Genomic DNA, 16,954 nt, shown 5'->3' with positions numbered 1-16,954 from the left:
TTTTGATGAGAAAAGAGTGACATTGAAAATATTGTTCTGTCTATTCTTTAGGATGGGATTAAAAAAAAGAAAAGATTTTCTCTTTGTCTTTGGCTTTTAGCAGTTTGACCATGATGTGCCAAGGCATGCCCTTTTTTTCATTGACCACTCTGCCCGTTAGAGATGAGGTCCCAGTGTAGGGGAGGTGGTGCTGAAAACACAGCGGGGCACAGCTCAGCCCTAGCCCACAGGGGCCTGCAGTGACCAGCTATGCACAGAGCCATCAGCTCCTTCTCCAGTCTCACATCACCAGCCATTCCTCCCCTTGCCCTTGACCCTAACTCATGCTGCAGCCACACACACCACCTAGGTGAGACCAAGGTGGGCCCTCATATTCAGAGTGCTGGATTACCCCAAACAGGGACCACATCCAGACCCTGGACTGCCCAGTCACCTGGGGCTGCCGGTGCATCACTGCCTCCCCACCCTCTTGGCTCCCTGTGCTCTTTCTCACCCAGCCTCACTCCAGCACTTTAACCCCTATCCATTTAGGGTGACCACCAGTCCTGGCTTGCCCAGAAATTCTCTCATTTTAAAACTGAAAGCCTCATGTCCTGGGAAACCCGTCGGTCCCATGCAAATCAGAACAGTCGGTCACCCTACCTGTCCTGGAGTTTCCTTCCAAGGCCTTACTCCTCCCTCCTCCAGCTCATCTCCAGGAAAGTCTTCTCAGATGGGCTAGCCTGGGTTTTCCAGTTCCTGCCCCACTTAGCAAACAAGGAAATAATGCTCTGAAGGGAAACGAGGGGTGGACTCCCCAATCCTGATCTGAGTCTTGGCTGGTTTCTTCTTAACACATGGGTCTTGGGATTGGTACCATTGTTCACTCTTTGGCTGCATCTCTGGCTCCCAAGGTGCTCCAGGTGACCCTAAGAGTTCTATGAGAGAGCAGGTTTCAGTGGTCTCAGGGGAGGAAAGAAGTCCTAGTCAGAGAGGCCCACTCCTCGAAGATGGGTATGGGAGATCATCCCCAGTTGTGTTTGGGGTTGGGGTGTGGCAGACAGGTAGCCTTGATCTCAAGACTGTACCTGAGACATTGCATCTGTCCTGGCCATCACTCTCTTATCATCTCCTTGTAGCCATAGACTGTGGCTCTCCTAAATCTCTCTAGCCTAGAAAAACCAAAGATGTAGAGCACACCCTGTTTGGGTCTGTAACTTGCCTCCATATTACTATATGCAAAATGGGGGAAGCAATAGATTCTTCTCTGAGAGATGTGTGTGCGCGCGCACATGCATTTGTGTGTGCATGCAACGTAAGGCCTTCCACACACCTGCCTTCTCTGAGGACAGGACCACCCATCTCCATAAGAGCCTTCTGGCCTCCTACCAAGCTGTGGGTGAGTGTCCTTCCTCGGGGAGCGGTGAGAGCAGGCAGGGGCTCTAGTATCTGCCTAAAGAAGCTTGAGTGACGGCTTGAGTGATGACTGGGACTAGGGACTGAGGGACACCTGGGCTCAACCCCAGCCCTGACCATGCTGGACAAGCAGCCTCCAGAGGTTGTGAATAGGATTCAAAAGACCACCTAAGCGCATGTCCCCCACCCCTGCTTGGTGAGGAGGGAAAGGAAGAGAAAGCTCAAGTTCAAGGATCACAAACTTCAATTCTACAAGAGGGAGGCTCCCAGGGTATGTCGTGAACGGAAAGGTCGGGGAGGAAGAGACATGGCTGATTGAAGGCAGCAGCCATAACTCACAAGGAGCCATCCTACACACATGGCAAAAATTAATGTCAAATAGTACAAAAGGGTCGAGTCAGTGCCCTGCCACCCTGACTTCTGAGGGCCAGCGAGGTTTTTGGACGTTTTTCCCCTAAGCTGCGGTGGGCCCGCTGTTCCTGAGTCAGACGGCAGGTGGCGCTCAGCCCGGAGAATTGGAGAAGGGGACTGTGGAGTTGCTTAACATTTCCAGGAACTTCCTCCTCCCCCACCGGCCTTCACCTTTTGTTCCCTATCCTGGGCCAGTTCTCTCGCAGGTCCCAGATGTCCAGTTCCAGATGCCTGGACCCAGAGTGTGGGGGAAATATCTCTGGAGAAGCCCTCACTCCAAAGGCTGTCCAGGCGCAATGTGAGTGTGGCCCCGGCAGAGGAGGAGGGAAGAGGACGGGAGGGGAAGAGAAAGGGTGTGTGGCCGCAAACCCTCCCTCCCCCCACCCTACCCCCCCCACACACACACATCCCCCACATACACACACACACCACACACACACACACACACACACACACCTCCCCTACATACACACACCAGCACCAGCAGCAGCAGCAGCAGCAGCACAGCAGATATTCCATGGGGAGACTGAAATTTGCCTGTGGCCTCTAGCACCTTCCCAGAGGGTGGTCGGGGGATATTTACGGCAGACCCTCACTCGCCCCACCATTGCTCCCTCGGATCCCAGGGTGGGATGGGATCTGCTGAAGCAGAAAGCACCCCCCTCCTTTGGATGAGACTCTCCTGGGAGATGAGCAAAGGTGATGTCTTCGGAGGATGGAAAACCCACAATCCTAGAGCTCAGGCTGCGCGGGAGGCTGTAGGGATTGGGGTGAGGAAGGGGAGCAAGGGAGGAGACGGGAAGTGCCCGGGCCTCAAGGGTGAGGCCACAGCTTCTAGCCCTGCCTCGCGAGGCCTCTGAGTCCTAGCGCGGCTCCCCCGCTCCTCCCACACCCACAGGCTTCCGGCCATAGCTGCGCGGCCCCACCTTGCCCTCCCCCCAACTCACAGGTGGTGGCTGCTCCTCTGGGGAGTCCTCCAGGCTTGCCCAACCCGGGGCTCCGTCCTCTTGGCCCAAGAGCTACCCCAGCAGCTGACATCCCCCGGGTACCCAGAGCCGTATGGCAAAGGCCAAGAGAGCAGCACGGACATCAAGGCTCCAGAGGGCTTTGCTGTGAGGCTCGTCTTCCAGGACTTCGACCTGGAGCCGTCCCAGGACTGTGCAGGGGACTCTGTCACAGTGAGCTGGGGATGGGGGGGTCCCGCCAGGACTGCGGCCAGGGAGATTCCCGGGGTTGTGGGAAGTGGCGGTGCCCTGAATCCCCCATCTGGAGGAGGGATGAATTTTCCATGTAGGGGCAGTCGGGCTTGGCTTACCGGGGAGCAGTGGTGGACCCCAGGACACAGCCTCCCACCAGCGCCTCCGGGGCTGCCATCTGGGCCCCACAGAGCAAAGAGGGCAGCAAGCAGGCCCTGCGTTTGGAAGACTTATGAATGGACACACAAATCTTGCAAATCTATGGAGCCAGGGGCAGGGACGCACATACTGGTTGTTAAAAATATGTCATCATGTATTTGTTGAGTGCCTGCTCTATCAGGTGAGGAAGCTGGACACAAATAATAACAAAAGATCAAGTCACCGTTCACACTTACCTTGGAAGAGCTATTACAAAACTTCTAACGCCAAAGCCTTATTCAGAATAAGGACATTTTAAAAACAGTACTTGATGGAGTGATGCAAGCTTGCAGTCCCAGCAGTATAGTCAGGAGACTGAGGCTGGAGGATCAGAGGGCTGGAGCCCAGGGTTCAAGGCCAGCCTAAGCAACATGGCAAGACCCCATCTCAAAAATAAGTAAATAATAAATAAAAATAAAAAGAGCACATTATCTTTTGATTTAAATTTTATTTATATCAAAATGACATAAATTTTTGAACTTTTTTAATTTTAAATTTTTTAATTATTATTGGATACATAATAGTTGTAAGACTTTTTGTTTTTTAATTAAAGTTTTCTAAGGCTGGGCGCAGTAGCCCATGTCTGTAGTCCCAGCACTTTGGGAGGCTGAGGCGAAAGAAGCACTTGAGCCCAGGAATTTGAGACCAGCCTGGGCAACATAGCAAGACCCCATCTCTACAAAAAAATTTAAAAATTAGCCAAGTGTGGTGGCACGCACCTGTGGTCCCAGCTACAAGGGACGCTGAAGTGAGAGGATCACTTGAGCCTGGAAGGTAGAGGCTGCAGTGAGCTCTGATCATGACACCGTACTCCAGCCTGGGTGACAGAGTGAGACCCTGTCTCCAAAAAAAAAAAAAGTTTTTAAAAAAGGTTTATGAATAACAGCAGTCTCCAAGCTGTTCCTCCCCGCCCCTGAGTGCTGCTCCTCAGGAGCAGTCATTTGCCAATTCATGTAGCTGTTTCATCTGGTCTTTAACATCACATGTATAAATAACATGCTTATTTGTCTTTCATTTTTACGTATTTTCTATTAATGCTCAACTACAGTATAGAAGATAAGGACTAGCTTTATCTCTCTTCAGTCTTCACCACCCACATTTCCCCTCCTCATTCTGCCAGTTTACCTATATTATCATTTTTAGTTAAATCTTTATTCATTATTTACATTATTATGACTGTAAAATATTCACATCTGAGCACATAGCATAAAATAATTATATTTCTTTTCTTCTCCAACTTTTGGGTTTCCTAGGAGTCAATAGTTACATGGAGTTTTTTTGTTTTGTTTTGTTTTGTTTTTTGGTGGGGGGTGTTTGTTTTTGTTTTGCTTTTTAGTTTGCTTAGTTGTCTCTGTAACTAATCTCACCAGACTCTTAACCAGGAGTGTAAATCTTCTTCTGAAATACTCAAGCATGAATTTCAGTCTATCGGTCCTCCTTTTAATTGGTGACATCCCTCCTGAAGATCTCTCGATTTATTTTCACAGCCTGAGTTCTTTGCTCTCTAAGCCGTCACACATTCTGGGAGTTCTCTTCTCCCTCTTTCTGGGGATTTCCTTTACCTGTGCTGAACCTGAATCCCATACCTTTCTCTTTTTTGGTTTACTCTCCCATTTTGGAGGAGCACCTTCACCAGTGGCTTCCTTAGAAAGGATATTTTAGAATGAATTTTAGAAGATCTTATATATGTCTAAATGTCTCAGTTCTACCCTCACAGTGGATGGATAGTTGATCTGGGTATAGCATTCTAGATTGGAAACATTTTTCTTCCAGAATTTTGATGATATTGTCTTCTAGGTCTAGACCTTGTTAAGAAGTTTGATGCTCTTATCATTCCTAATCCTTTGTTTTCTCTCTCTAGAACTTTTGGAATATTTTCCTTATTACCAGTATTCTGGACTTTCATTATGATGTCTCTTGATACACGTGGTTTTTTACTCATTGTGCAGATTTCTTTTAATCTAGAGCCTCTTTTAATCTAGTCCTTCAATTCTAGGAATGTTCTTGTGCTATTTTTTAAATAATTTCCAGATATCTCATTTCCTTAGTTTCTCTTTCTCCTATAATTCAGCTGTTGTATGTTCTAGATTGATTCTCTAGCTTTGTTATCTGTTTTGTTCTATTTACCATCTCTTTTGTTCTACCTTCTGGGAAATTTTCTCATCTTTAAATCCCAACCTTTTAGTTAATGGTTTCTTTCCACTGACATATTATTTCATTTCTAAGGATTCATTCTAATTTTCTAAATGTGCCTTTTTATAGAGTATTGTTCTTGTTTCATTGATGCAGTATCAACTCCTTTCCCTCCTTTGGGATTATTTTTAGATGTTTCTTCTGTTCTCTACAGTGGGTCTATTTCATCCAAGTTCTTTTTTACCGTTTGTCTGTTTTGGTCTCTGCTTTTTGTGTTAGAGACTTTCCTACGATATCTGATAATACTTGGCTGTCCATTCATATTTAAGGCCGGGCGCGGTGGCTCACATCTGTAATCCCAGCACTTTGGGAGGCCGAGGCAGGCAGATCACCTGAGGCCAGGAGTTTGAGACCAGCCTGGCCAACATGGTGAAACCCCGTCTCTACTAAAAATACAAAAATTAGGCAGGCATGGTGTTGTACGCCTGTAATCCCAGCTACTTGGGAGGCTGAGGCATAAGAATCGCTTGAACCTGGGAGGTGGAGGTTGTAGTAAGCCGAGATCAGGCCACTGCACTACAGCCTGTTGGGTGCAGAGTGAGTCTCTGTCTCAAGGAAAAAAAAAAAAGAGTGGAGCACTAAAATACTGATTGGAAGTTCTGTGTGGATAGCTAAAATTTGTCAAATGATAGGTTTGAAAATAGGGTTATCAACAAGGTGACCTAGATGTGCCACTGGGGGCCTCCCAACTGTCAGGATGTAAAAGCATTTTATTTGGGGGCAGCCAGTTTCCCCTGAGAGGACTCCTGCAGATTCCAGCTCAGGGACCCCAGCATTCTGGTCAACAAGCTGAGAAAAGGGCCTGGTGGAGGGAGATGCAGCTCACTGTTTGGCAGGTAGACTTTCACTTAATCCTTCTGTTTTTGGTACAGTGAGTCCTCACTTAAAATCATCCATAGGTTCTTGGAAAGTATGACTTTAAGACAAATAACATAGAATGAAACCAGTTTGGCCATAGAGCTAATTGATATAGACAAGAGTGAAGTTTCTACAGCAATTACTGATCACAGAAACATCAGCAAACCTCTAAATAAAGACCCCAAACACTTCTAATATTAAATATTGAAATACATGTGAACTATGCCTACATGTAAGAAAGGTTAATAAAAACGAGTAAGATTATTTACCCAATTATTCCAGTTTGGGGTCACGGGTGGCCACAGCCTGTTGCAGCAGTTCAGGATGCAAGGCAGGAACCAGTGCTGGACAGGACACCATCCTGTTTCAGGACGCACTCACACACTCATACTCACTCACACTGGGACCGTGGAGACATGCCAGGTCGCCTAACAGGCACAGCTTGGGATGTGGGAGGAAACCAGAGGACCTGGAGAAAACCACTGAAGACATGGGAAGAATGTGCAGACTTCACCCAGACAGTGGCCCCGGACACGGGGCAATATTTTTTCTCGTCAACGTCATAATGAAACGACGATGTTATTCATGGACCTGCTGCACTGGCCTTCGCCCCCTCTATCAAGTGTGCCGCGGGGCCTCAAGTCCAGGGTTTCTTGTTAAGCTCATGCCTTCTGCCAGGGTGGGCCAGAGGGAGTTGCCTGGGTGCACAGAGATTCTAGGATTCTGCAGCCTCCCTCACAGGCTTCTGGTCTGCCATCCCCGTGCCAGCCCTTCCCTCATCCCTGTCTTGATTCCCCCAATTTTTAAAACTTCCCCTGGTTCTGTGATGAGAACCTGCTTGCTTTATGTTGGCTCCCATCATTGCAAACTCAAGTTATCACTTGCATCTCCACTCCATCTTCCAAAGTGTGTTGACACCTGTCATCTGCTGTCATCCTCTCTCCCTTTTTTGTCCTTGGTTATGTGTACCATTTTATCCCTTTGCTGTCATACGACTGGGGTTGAGATGGGAGAGGAAATACATGCATGCATTTATTGCTTCAGACTTAACCAGTCAGGATGATACTTTGTTCAATTCAGCCTATGTCTGTTGAGCACCTACCATAAGTCCCGTTCCTCTTAAATCATGGAGATTTTTAATCCTGGCCTTTTTTCTTGTCATTGAGAAACTTCAAGTTCAGAAAAAGGATTCCTCCCAGAATAAGTCACACACACACCCCCCTCAAATGCAGAATTCAGCACACTATAATCTAGTTTATTTTTTTACTTGTCAGCGTCCTCAGCCACTGCTCCTCGGGAGCAGAACTGTGCCTTTGTCATATCTGTGTCCCTAGCACCTAGCACAGTATCTTACACATAGTACACAATCAGTAAATGTGTTAAAGGAATAAGTGAGAGAGTGAATAAAATGCAAGCTTATGTGTGTGCAGGACACACAACATAATGAATTTTGAAGGAGCAGGTATTGAGTATCCATCCTCACCACTGCTCTTAGTGTGGACTCTGGAAGATGCCATAGAACATGCTGGGAGAGGCCACACAGACCATTATATAGGAGAGGAAACTGAGATCTTGGGTGCTTCAGAAACTCCCCATTTCACACATGGAATTAGTAGCAAAGTCTAGAATTTAAGGGTCTTAGGACTCAGTCCTGTGTCCACTCTACTTTCCTAGTTAGAATCCTAAGCAATTGTATTTCGCTAACAATTCAGGGAAAAGGGCAAAAAGAAAGCTGGAGGGTTTTACAACCAAGTAGAGCAGTTGAGCACCATTTCCTACATCAAATTGCTTCTTCCCCAAAAAGCAGGCCTCTTAAATGCCAGGAGTTACATTTGCTGATATTCTAAGCAAAAGACCAGTATTGGGATTTGTCTGAGCCAGGTATTTGGGGCGATTGAGAAATTTTCTTCATCGCAAATTTTACCCAGTTACTCTGATCATAATGACATAGTCTGGATGAAGTCTTGAATGAATTTGGGACTTGTGGAGAATGAGGGAATGGAGAGCTAGCAAAAACCTAGGATATATGGATCAGTATGAAAACCAGAAATAAAATGAGCTAAGCAGTGAGCTGTGTGCCTGGAACAGAGATGAAGCAGGAAGCATGGCCCCTTCCTTGAGTTAAGGAACCCACAGGAAGGGATTTGAGCAGAGGCGAGACAGTCAAAAGGGCATTGAAACAGAGACAACCTGCCCGATGAAGCAACACCATCCAGTGCAGCTGGACTGTGGACACCTGTGTCCTTAGGTTTTCATACATTGTGAGAGCTTCGTTTACAAAGTGCATGGGATAAGAGGAGGGGCACCCCAAAAGAAGGAAAGCAGGAAAAGGCAGGGACCCCAGAGGCTCAGTCTCTGCAGAGGGTATTACTGCCTCACAGATGTTGGCCAAAGAAAGTTACTCAGAGAAGTGGAAGGTGATGGGATGGGCTTTGGGGATGGAGGAGAAGCTGGATGGGAGGGGCTTATGCCCATGTTCATTGAGTCAACGCTGTGGTGCTGTAGGTACCACGCTGAGCACCAGGAACTCAGTGGAGAAAAAGACAGAAGTAGTCCTTGCCTTCTTAGAATGCATAATCCAGTGACTCCTATGGGAACCCTGGTGTTCCCAAGGAACTTCTTAAAAGAAGGAAAATATAGTGGGTTATATGAAATAATTATGGTAGGCTAAAGAAACATTGTAGTATGTGGTTATGTCTGGAAGAAACTCAGGCATCAATAATGGAACCAGAAGCTAGTTGAGGAAGCCTCTGTGAGGTGCCTTCTGAGCCCCAGAGGGGCACGGCCCGTCTAGATGGGGCAGGAGTCACACCGAGGATGTGCCCCTGTGACGCCAGCAGCGCGGATTCACCCCACACCTATCTGCAGCCTCACTCCTCCTCCCGCTTTCAGATCTCAGCCGGCGGGTCGGATCCAAGCCAGTTCTGTGGTCAGCAAGGCTCCCCTCTGGGCAGGCCCCCTGGTCAGAGGGAGTTTGTATCCTCAGGGAGGAGTTTGCGGCTGATCTTCCGCACACAGCCTTCCTCGGAGAACAAGACTGCCCACCTCCACAAGGGCTTCCTGGCCCTCTACCAAACCGTGGGTGAGTGTCCCTCCTGGGGGTGCAGGGAGGGAGCCTCTGTTCCCAGCCATGACCCTGGTATCTTCAAGCCTTAAGTGGAAGCTTGAGTGACAGCTGAGGCTGGGGACTCAGGGACACCTGGGCTGGACCCCAGCCCTGCCCCTGCTGGCAAGCAACCCTATTAAGAGACAGCCGTTGCTCAGCCCCCAGCGGTTGTTTCCATGCAGATTTACAGGCCCAGTGTTTGCAGATCATCTCATTTTTAAAGAGATGCCAAAAATCCAGATTTTTAAGTAAAATTATAAATTTTCAAATGATGACTCAGATTTGTTTTTGAAAGATAAATACTGGCTGGAGGCAGTGGTTCATGCCTGTAATCCCAGCACTTTGGAAGGCCAAGGCTGGAAGATTGCTTGAGGCCAGTAGTTGGAGACCAGCCTGGGCAACATAGTGAGACCCCGTTTCCACAAAAAAAATTAAAAATTAGCCAGGCATGGTGGTGCACACCTGTAGTACCAGCTACTCAGGGACTGAGGGGGAGGATTGCTTGAGCCAGGGAGTTTGAGGCTGCAGTCAGCCACAATCATGCCACCGTACTCCAGCCTGGGAGACACGGAGAGACTAGAAGAGAGAAAGAGAGGAAGAGAGGAAGGAAGGAAGGAGGAAAAGGGAGAGGGAAGGGAAGGGAGGGAAGAAAGCGAGAAAGGAGAAAGAGGGAAAGAAAGAAGGGAGGGAGGGAGAGAGGGAAAGTAAGAAGGGAAGGAAGGAGGGAGGGAGGGAGGGAAGGAAGGAAAGAAGGAAGGAGGGAGGGAGGGAGGGAAGGAAGGAAAGAAGGAAGGAGGGAGGGAAGGAAGGAAGGAAAGGAAGGAGGGAGGGAGGGAAAGAAGGAGGGAGGGAGGGAGGGAAGGAAGGAGGGAGGGAGGGAAGGAAGGAAGGAAGGAAAGGAAGGAAAGGAAGGAAGGGTGCACATGATAAAATATCATTTTTTTAAGTATGCTAAAAAGTAAGTCTTCCTCTGATCTCTGGCTCTTAACTCCTGGCTGCCCTCCCCAGAAACAACTGTGTTCTCCATTTCTTGGATATTCTTCCTAGGAAGAGGATAAATTGTGTGTGTCTATATTGCAAGTGTTCTAAACGTGGCATTTTTCTACTGAATAATATATCTTAAAGATCATCCCATTCCATATGGACAGCACTAACTCATTTATTTTTTATTTTTTATTTTATTTATTGTTTTTTGAGACAGAGTCTCGCTCTATCGCCCAGGCTGGAGTGCAGTGGCACAGTCTCTTCTCATTGCAACCTCTGCCTCCTGGGTTCAAGCGATTCTCCTGCCTCAGCCTCCTGAGTAGCTGGGATTATAGGTATGCCACCACACCCAGCTAATTTTTGCATTTTTAATAATGGTTTCACCTTGTTGGCCAGGCTGGTCTCAAACTCCTGACCTCAGGTGATCTGCCTGCCTCAGGCTCCCAAAGTGCTAGGATTACAGCCGTGAGCCACCGCACCTGGCGAACTCGTTATTTTTAATGACCACATAAAATCTCCTTGATTGATGTGTCATAATGTATTTCATCAGCCCTCCTGATAGATCTTTGCTGCCACACATAGTGCTACTGTGCATATCCTTGCATTTACATCTTTGAGCACATGTGTGAGAATATCTTTAGACTAAATTTTTAGAAATGGAGTAGGTTAAAAAATATTTGCATTTTAAATGTTGATATTGCTAAAATTTTCTCCAAAACGGTTTTGCTAATTTACATACCTACCAAACATATATGGAAGTGCCTGTTCCCCCCTACCCTGCTTGTCACAGTTATCTTCAAACTCTTTGAGTGTTGTCAATCTGATCAGTGAAAACGAACTCAAATGTTTTTAAAAAACTAAAAATAAAAAATAAAACACTGTGCAAGTCAAACCAAGTATAGCCATGGGCCAGAATCAGCCCCTGGGTTGCCAGTTGGCAAGTCTGTGCTAGGTGCTGTTTTCCTATAGCTGTGAACTATAGTCAGCCCATCAGCGAGGCCAGCAGGGGCTCTGAGGCCATCAACGCACCTGGAGACAACCCCGCCAAGGTCCAGAACCACTGCCAGGAGCCCTATTATCAGGCCGCGGCAGCAGGTGAGTCCCCACCTGCCGAGGGGTGGCTTCCATCCACCTCATTCCCACCCAAATGCCTGACACCCTCTGAGCACCTGCTTCGTTAACCAACAGCTTCAACTCTGAGCCTATTTCTTTGCCTCTCCTCATTTATGCCACAGGGGCACTCACCTGCGCAACCCCAGGGACCTGGAAAGACAGACAGGATGGGGAGGAGGTTCTTCAGTGTATGCCTGGTGAGTAGCCACCTGCTAGCACCATTCCCCCAACAAGCCTCAGCTGCAACTGGGAACTACAGGACACAGGGGTTAAAGGAAAGCCTTAGAATAGAAAGGAAGAAGCAGAAGGTGAGGAAGAAGAGGGCAATCAAGAAGGCCCAGAAAAGAACAGGCAGGGAGCTTGTTCCTCATTCTTCAGGGGTCAAGATATATCTGAGGAAAAGCATGAAGGACGTTCATGAGATGGACTAGAAAAGGAGGAAGAGAGACCAACAAGCTGAAGTAACAGAAAACCCTCTTTTTGTGCCATACATTTTAAGGATATACCAACAGGCTCTCTACTCCTAAACTATCTCCCTACCTAGATGCCACACAGTGCCAGACAGTCAACCATTTTAAAAAAAATTATTGAGATAAAATTCATGGCTGGGTGCAGTGGCTCACTTTTTTTTTTTTTTTTGGGGGGGTGGGGGGATGGAGTTTCTCTCTTGTCGCCCAGACTGAAGTGCAACGGCACAATCTTGGTTCACTGCAACCTCCATCTCCTGGGTTCAAGCGATTCTCCTGCCTCAGCCTCCTGAGTAGCTGGGATTACAGGCACCTGCCACTATGCCCAGCTCATTTTTTTATTTTATTTTATTTTATTTTATTTTGTATTTTTAGTAGAGACAGGGTTTCACCACGTTGGTCAGGCTGGTCTTGAACTCCTGACCTCAGGTGATCGACCCCCCTCAGCCTCCCAAAGTGCTGGGATTACAGGCTTGGGCCACTGCGCCCAGCCTTAACCACTTTCAACAGTACAATCCAGTAATGTTTAGTGTGTTCGCAATGTTGTGAAACCATTACCACTAATTCCAGAACATTTCCATTACCTTCCCCAAAACAGCCCAGTACCTCCAACTCTCCCCTGACAACCACTAATCTTCTGTCTCTATGGATTTGCCTTTATGGATTTTATATCAGTGGAATCATATAATGTGTGGCCATTTCTGTCTGGCTTCTTTCAGTTAGCGTAATGTTTTCAAGGTTCATTCCTGTTATAGCATCCATCAGTATTTCATTTTTATGGCTAAATAATACTCCTTTCTATGGATACACCATTTTGTTTATTCATTCAACTGGTGGACATTTGGGTTGTCTCTATTTCTTGCCTATTATGAATGATGCTGCTATGAGCATTTGTGTACAAGTTTTTATATCAACATACGTTTCTAAATCTCCTGGGTATATACCTAGCAGTAGACTTGCTGGATTGTATAATAATTCTGTTTAACTTTTTGAGGAACCACCAAACTGTCTTCAACAGCAGCAGCACCAAGTTACATCTCACCGGCAATACATGAGGGTTCAAGCCCACCATTTTTGAGATCCACACTTTTGAATGAAAGCATTGCCTTCTTTTGTTTTTTGTTTGTTTGTTTTGAGACAGAGTCTCGCTCTGTCGCCCAGGCTGGAGTGCAGTGGCGCGATCTCGGCTCACTGCAAGCTCCGCCTCCCGGGTTCATGCCATTCTCCTGCCTCAGCCTCCCGAGTAGCTGGGACTACAGGCGCCCGCCACCACGGCCGGCTAATTTTTTTTTTTTTTTTTTTGTATTTTTTAGTAGAGACGGGGTTTCACCGGGTTAGCCAGGATGGTCTCGATCTCCTGACCTCGTGATCCGCCCATCTCGGCCTCCCAAAGTGCTGGGATTACAGGCGTGAGCCACCGCGCCCGGCCGAAAGCATTGCCTTCTTAACCCAATCTGATCCACGGAAAACTCTAAGGGTAGCCTGAACGCTCGCAGTGCTTTGAGGATGGGTTGGAGGGCAGGTGGTAGTGGGAGATGTTACAAATGAGGAAGTGACACAAAACTGAGGCAGGAGGCACTGAAACAGACTCTGCCTGTAGTATGGGGGCCCAGGATGGTCCAAACGAATGGCTTTAATGCCTCTGAGGAGGCAGGAAGGAGAGCTCTGCAGAACCAACCCCAAACATGTGCTCATCTGTGCTCCCTACCCTCAGTCCACTGTCCTGAGTCCCATGCAGGATGGGTGCCCCGTACACTTGGCATTGATTACCTGCCCTTGTCTGCCCACATGGTCTACACCGTGGGTCTGCATCAGTATAAGAGTCCTGATCCCGGCCAGGCGCGGTGCCTCACGCCTGTAATCCCAGCACTTTGGGAGGCAGAGGCGGGTGGAACACTGAGGTCAGGAGTTTCAGACCAGCCTGGCCCACATGATGAAACCCCGTCTCTACTAAAAAATACACAAAAATTAGCCGGGCGTAGTGGTCGGTGCCTGTAATCCCAGCTACTCGGGAGGCTGAGGCAGAATTGCTTGAGCGCAGGAGGCGGAGGTTGCAGTGAGCCGAGATCGCGCAAGTACGCTCCAGTCTGGGCAACAAGAGCGAAACTCGATATCAAAAAAAAAAAAAAAAACGTCCTGATCCCAGAGCCTCTTCCCGCGTCCCCTACCACAGCACTTCAGAGAAGCAGGTCTTTAGTCAGTGTGTCTAGATGCAGCTGCTGACTGTCACCCCTACCCCTCCTCTCTCCCAGTCTGCGGACGGCCAGTCACCCCCATTGCCCAGAATCAGACGACCCTCGGTTCTTCCAGAGCTAAGCTGGGCAACTTCCCCTGGCAAGCCTTCACCAGTATCCACGGCCGTGGGGGCGGGGCCCTGCTGGGGGACAGATGGATCCTCACTGCTGCCCACACCATCTACCCCAAGGACAGTGTTTCTCTCAGGAAGAACCAGAGTGTGAATGTGTTCTTGGGCCACACAGCCATAGATGAGATGCTGAAACTGGGGAACCACCCTGTCCACCGTGTCGTTGTGCACCCCGACTACCGTCAGAATGAGTCCCATGACTTTAGCGGGGACATCGCCCTCCTGGAGCTGCAGCACAGCATCCCCCTGGGCCCCAACGTCCTCCCGGTCTGTCTGCCCGATAATGAGACCCTCTACCGCAGCGGCTTGTTGGGCTACGTCAGTGGGTTTGGCATGGAGATGGGCTGGCTAACTACTGAGCTGAAGTACTCGAGGCTGCCTGTAGCTCCCAGGGAGGCCTGCAACGCCTGGCTCCAAAAGAGACAGAGACCCGAGGTGTTTTCTGACCATATGTTCTGTGTTGGGGATGAGACGCAAAGGCACAGTGTCTGCCAGGGGGACAGTGGCAGCGTCTATGTGGTATGGGACAATCATGCCCATCACTGGGTGGCCACGGGCATTGTGTCCTGGGGCATAGGGTGTGGCGAAGGGTATGACTTCTACACCAAGGTGCTCAGCTATGTGGACTGGATCAAGGGAGTGATGAATGGCAAGAATTGACCCTGGGGGCTTGAACAGGGACTGACCAGCACAGTGGAGGCCCCAGGCAACAGAGGGCCTGGAGTGAGGACTGAACGCTGGGGTAGGGGTTGGGGGTCGGGGGTTGGGGGAGGCAGGGAAATCCTATTCACATCACTGTTGCACCAAGCCACTGCAAGAGAAACCCCCACCCGGCAAGCCTGCCCCATCCCAGACAGGAAGCAGAGTCCCACAGACCGCTCCTCCTCACCCTCTACCTCCCTGTGCTCATGCACTAGGCCCCGGGAAGCCTGTACATCTCAGCAACTTTCGCCTTGAATGTCCTTAGAACCGCCTTCCCCTACTTCATCTGTTGACACAGCTTTTATACTCACCCGTGGAAGAGTCACCTTCTCACCCGCTATTAGAGTATGGAGGAAGGGGTTTTCATTGCATTGCATTTCTGAAACATTCCTAAGACCCTTTAGTTGACCTTCAAATATTCAAGCTATTCTGCAGCTCCAAGATGCAATTATAGAAACAGCTCCTTTTTTATTTTATGTCCTCTATATGCCAGGTGCTTCACCTGTTATTTCACTTAATCCTCATACCATATTTGCAAAGGATGTGTTATTATCTATGTGTGACAAATGAGGAAACTGAGGCTCAGGGGATAAAGGGACTTGCCCAAGTCCCACAGCTGGTGTGTGACTGCAGAGACTGTGCTCTTCCCAGTGTGCTGCAATACTTCTCAACCCTCCTCTAACCTGCTGTGTCACCCGCTTTCCCTCCCAGCCCCCACATCCTTACCATTTTCCCTCCCTGGGAATTCCTGCTTCTGCAAAAATGGTATCCTCTGGCTCACACTTTCCTAATGGCCCCATCTCCTGCAGAAGCCAGGTGAGCCCAGCACTGGACTGAAGTTCTTGCAGACACCCCACCTGTGCCTCTATCATCAGGGGAACTGCTCCACCTGAGAGGACCAACTCTTTAATTTTTAGTAAAACCTGGAGGTGATGGGCCGGGCGCAGTGGCTCACACCTGTAATCCCAACACTTTAGGAGTCCGAGGTGGGTGGATCACGAGGTCAGGAGATCCAGCCCATCCTGGCCAACATGGTGAAACCCCATCTCTACTAAAAATACAAAAATTAGCCGGGCGTGGTGACACGTGCCTGTAGTCCCAGCTACTCGGGAGGCTGAGGCAGGAGAATCACTTGAACCTGGGAGGCGGAGGTTGCAGTGAGCTGAGATCACGCCACTGCACTCCAGCCTGCGGACAGACCGAGACTTCATCCCCCCCCCAAAAAAAAGATTGGAGGTGATTTACAGTGAAAGACACAAATAAAATACAACTGTTCAATGGAAATAGAAAATAAACACCATAAAAGAGAGAAGAGAGGTAATTTGTTAGCATCAAGAGTCAAGTTGCTATATGGTCAAAGGTTAAATTTATCTCTAAAAAATGGCAGGATTCAAAGTTGTACATACATGTGATTACTTCTGTTTTTTACACCCACATACAGTACAAAAGATTATTAAAAATATTCCCAAAAGGCAGGTGCAATGATGCACACTTATACTCCCAGCCACTCAGGAGGCTGATGCAAGAGGATCGCTTGAGCCCAGGAGTTCAAGTCCAGCCTAAGCAACATAGTGAAACCCCATCTCCAAAAATATAATAATAATTCTCTGAAAATACTAAACAGAGGTGGTTTTATTGATAAGATTTTGGCTGTTTGGTTTTCCACTATTCTCTATTGGCTAAAATTTGTTTAATGAGCATGAAATGTTTTTATTTTATTTTGCTTATTTTTATGATTGAAAAAAATGATACGAGTTTCTCCCTGCCAAGGCAAAAAATATATATATATATACCTATATTTATATGTGTATGTCTAGATCTATATCTCTACATCTCCATCGCTGTCTCTAAGTCTAGAGATAGAGATATAGACAATGAGAGAGAGAGGGAGGTAAGAGATAGAGATGATGGAGATAGATGAGCTAGTGATAGAGACATATCCACAGAGGAAAACCTACCACTACTT

At 48.0% G+C, this 16,954-nt stretch overlaps 1 protein-coding gene across 2 annotated transcripts; it reads left to right on the top strand.

Moving 5' to 3' along the window:
• Nucleotides 1–1,921: 1,921 nt before the first annotated feature.
• C1RL (complement C1r subcomponent like) lies at nt 1,922–16,786 on the top strand. 2 transcript variants are annotated; one of them, XM_003820266.5, is made up of 6 exons: nt 1,922–2,104; nt 2,756–2,984; nt 9,144–9,333; nt 11,311–11,436; nt 11,577–11,651; nt 14,174–16,786. In XM_003820266.5, exons 1-6 carry the CDS (start codon nt 2,034–2,036, stop codon nt 14,944–14,946), a joined length of 1,464 nt encoding a protein of 487 aa, XP_003820314.1. In that variant the 5' UTR covers nt 1,922–2,033; the 3' UTR covers nt 14,947–16,786. The 2 variants fall into 2 exon arrangements, with proteins under 2 accessions (XP_003820314.1, XP_008971904.1); XM_008973656.4 differs by having other exon boundaries at nt 11,530–11,651; nt 14,174–14,380.
• Nucleotides 16,787–16,954: the final 168 nt, after the last annotated feature.

This window comes from Pan paniscus, chromosome 10 (assembly GCF_029289425.2).
Source record: "Pan paniscus chromosome 10, NHGRI_mPanPan1-v2.0_pri, whole genome shotgun sequence".
Lineage (NCBI taxonomy): Eukaryota > Metazoa > Chordata > Mammalia > Primates > Hominidae > Pan > Pan paniscus.
This window is presented reverse-complemented; position numbering and strand designations above follow the sequence as displayed.

Bases quoted from the DNA above. Each gene is read 5' to 3' on its own strand.
- C1RL (XM_003820266.5), top strand. From the start codon at position 2,034: ATGCCTGGACCCAGAGTGTGGGGGAAATATCTCTGGAGAAGCCCTCAC. The intron at 2,985-9,143 runs GTGAGCTGGGGA...TCCCGCTTTCAG, and splicing joins GTGCAGGGGACTCTGTCACA to ATCTCAGCCGGCGGGTCGGA. The intron at 11,437-11,576 runs GTGAGTCCCCAC...TTTATGCCACAG, and splicing joins TTATCAGGCCGCGGCAGCAG to GGGCACTCACCTGCGCAACC.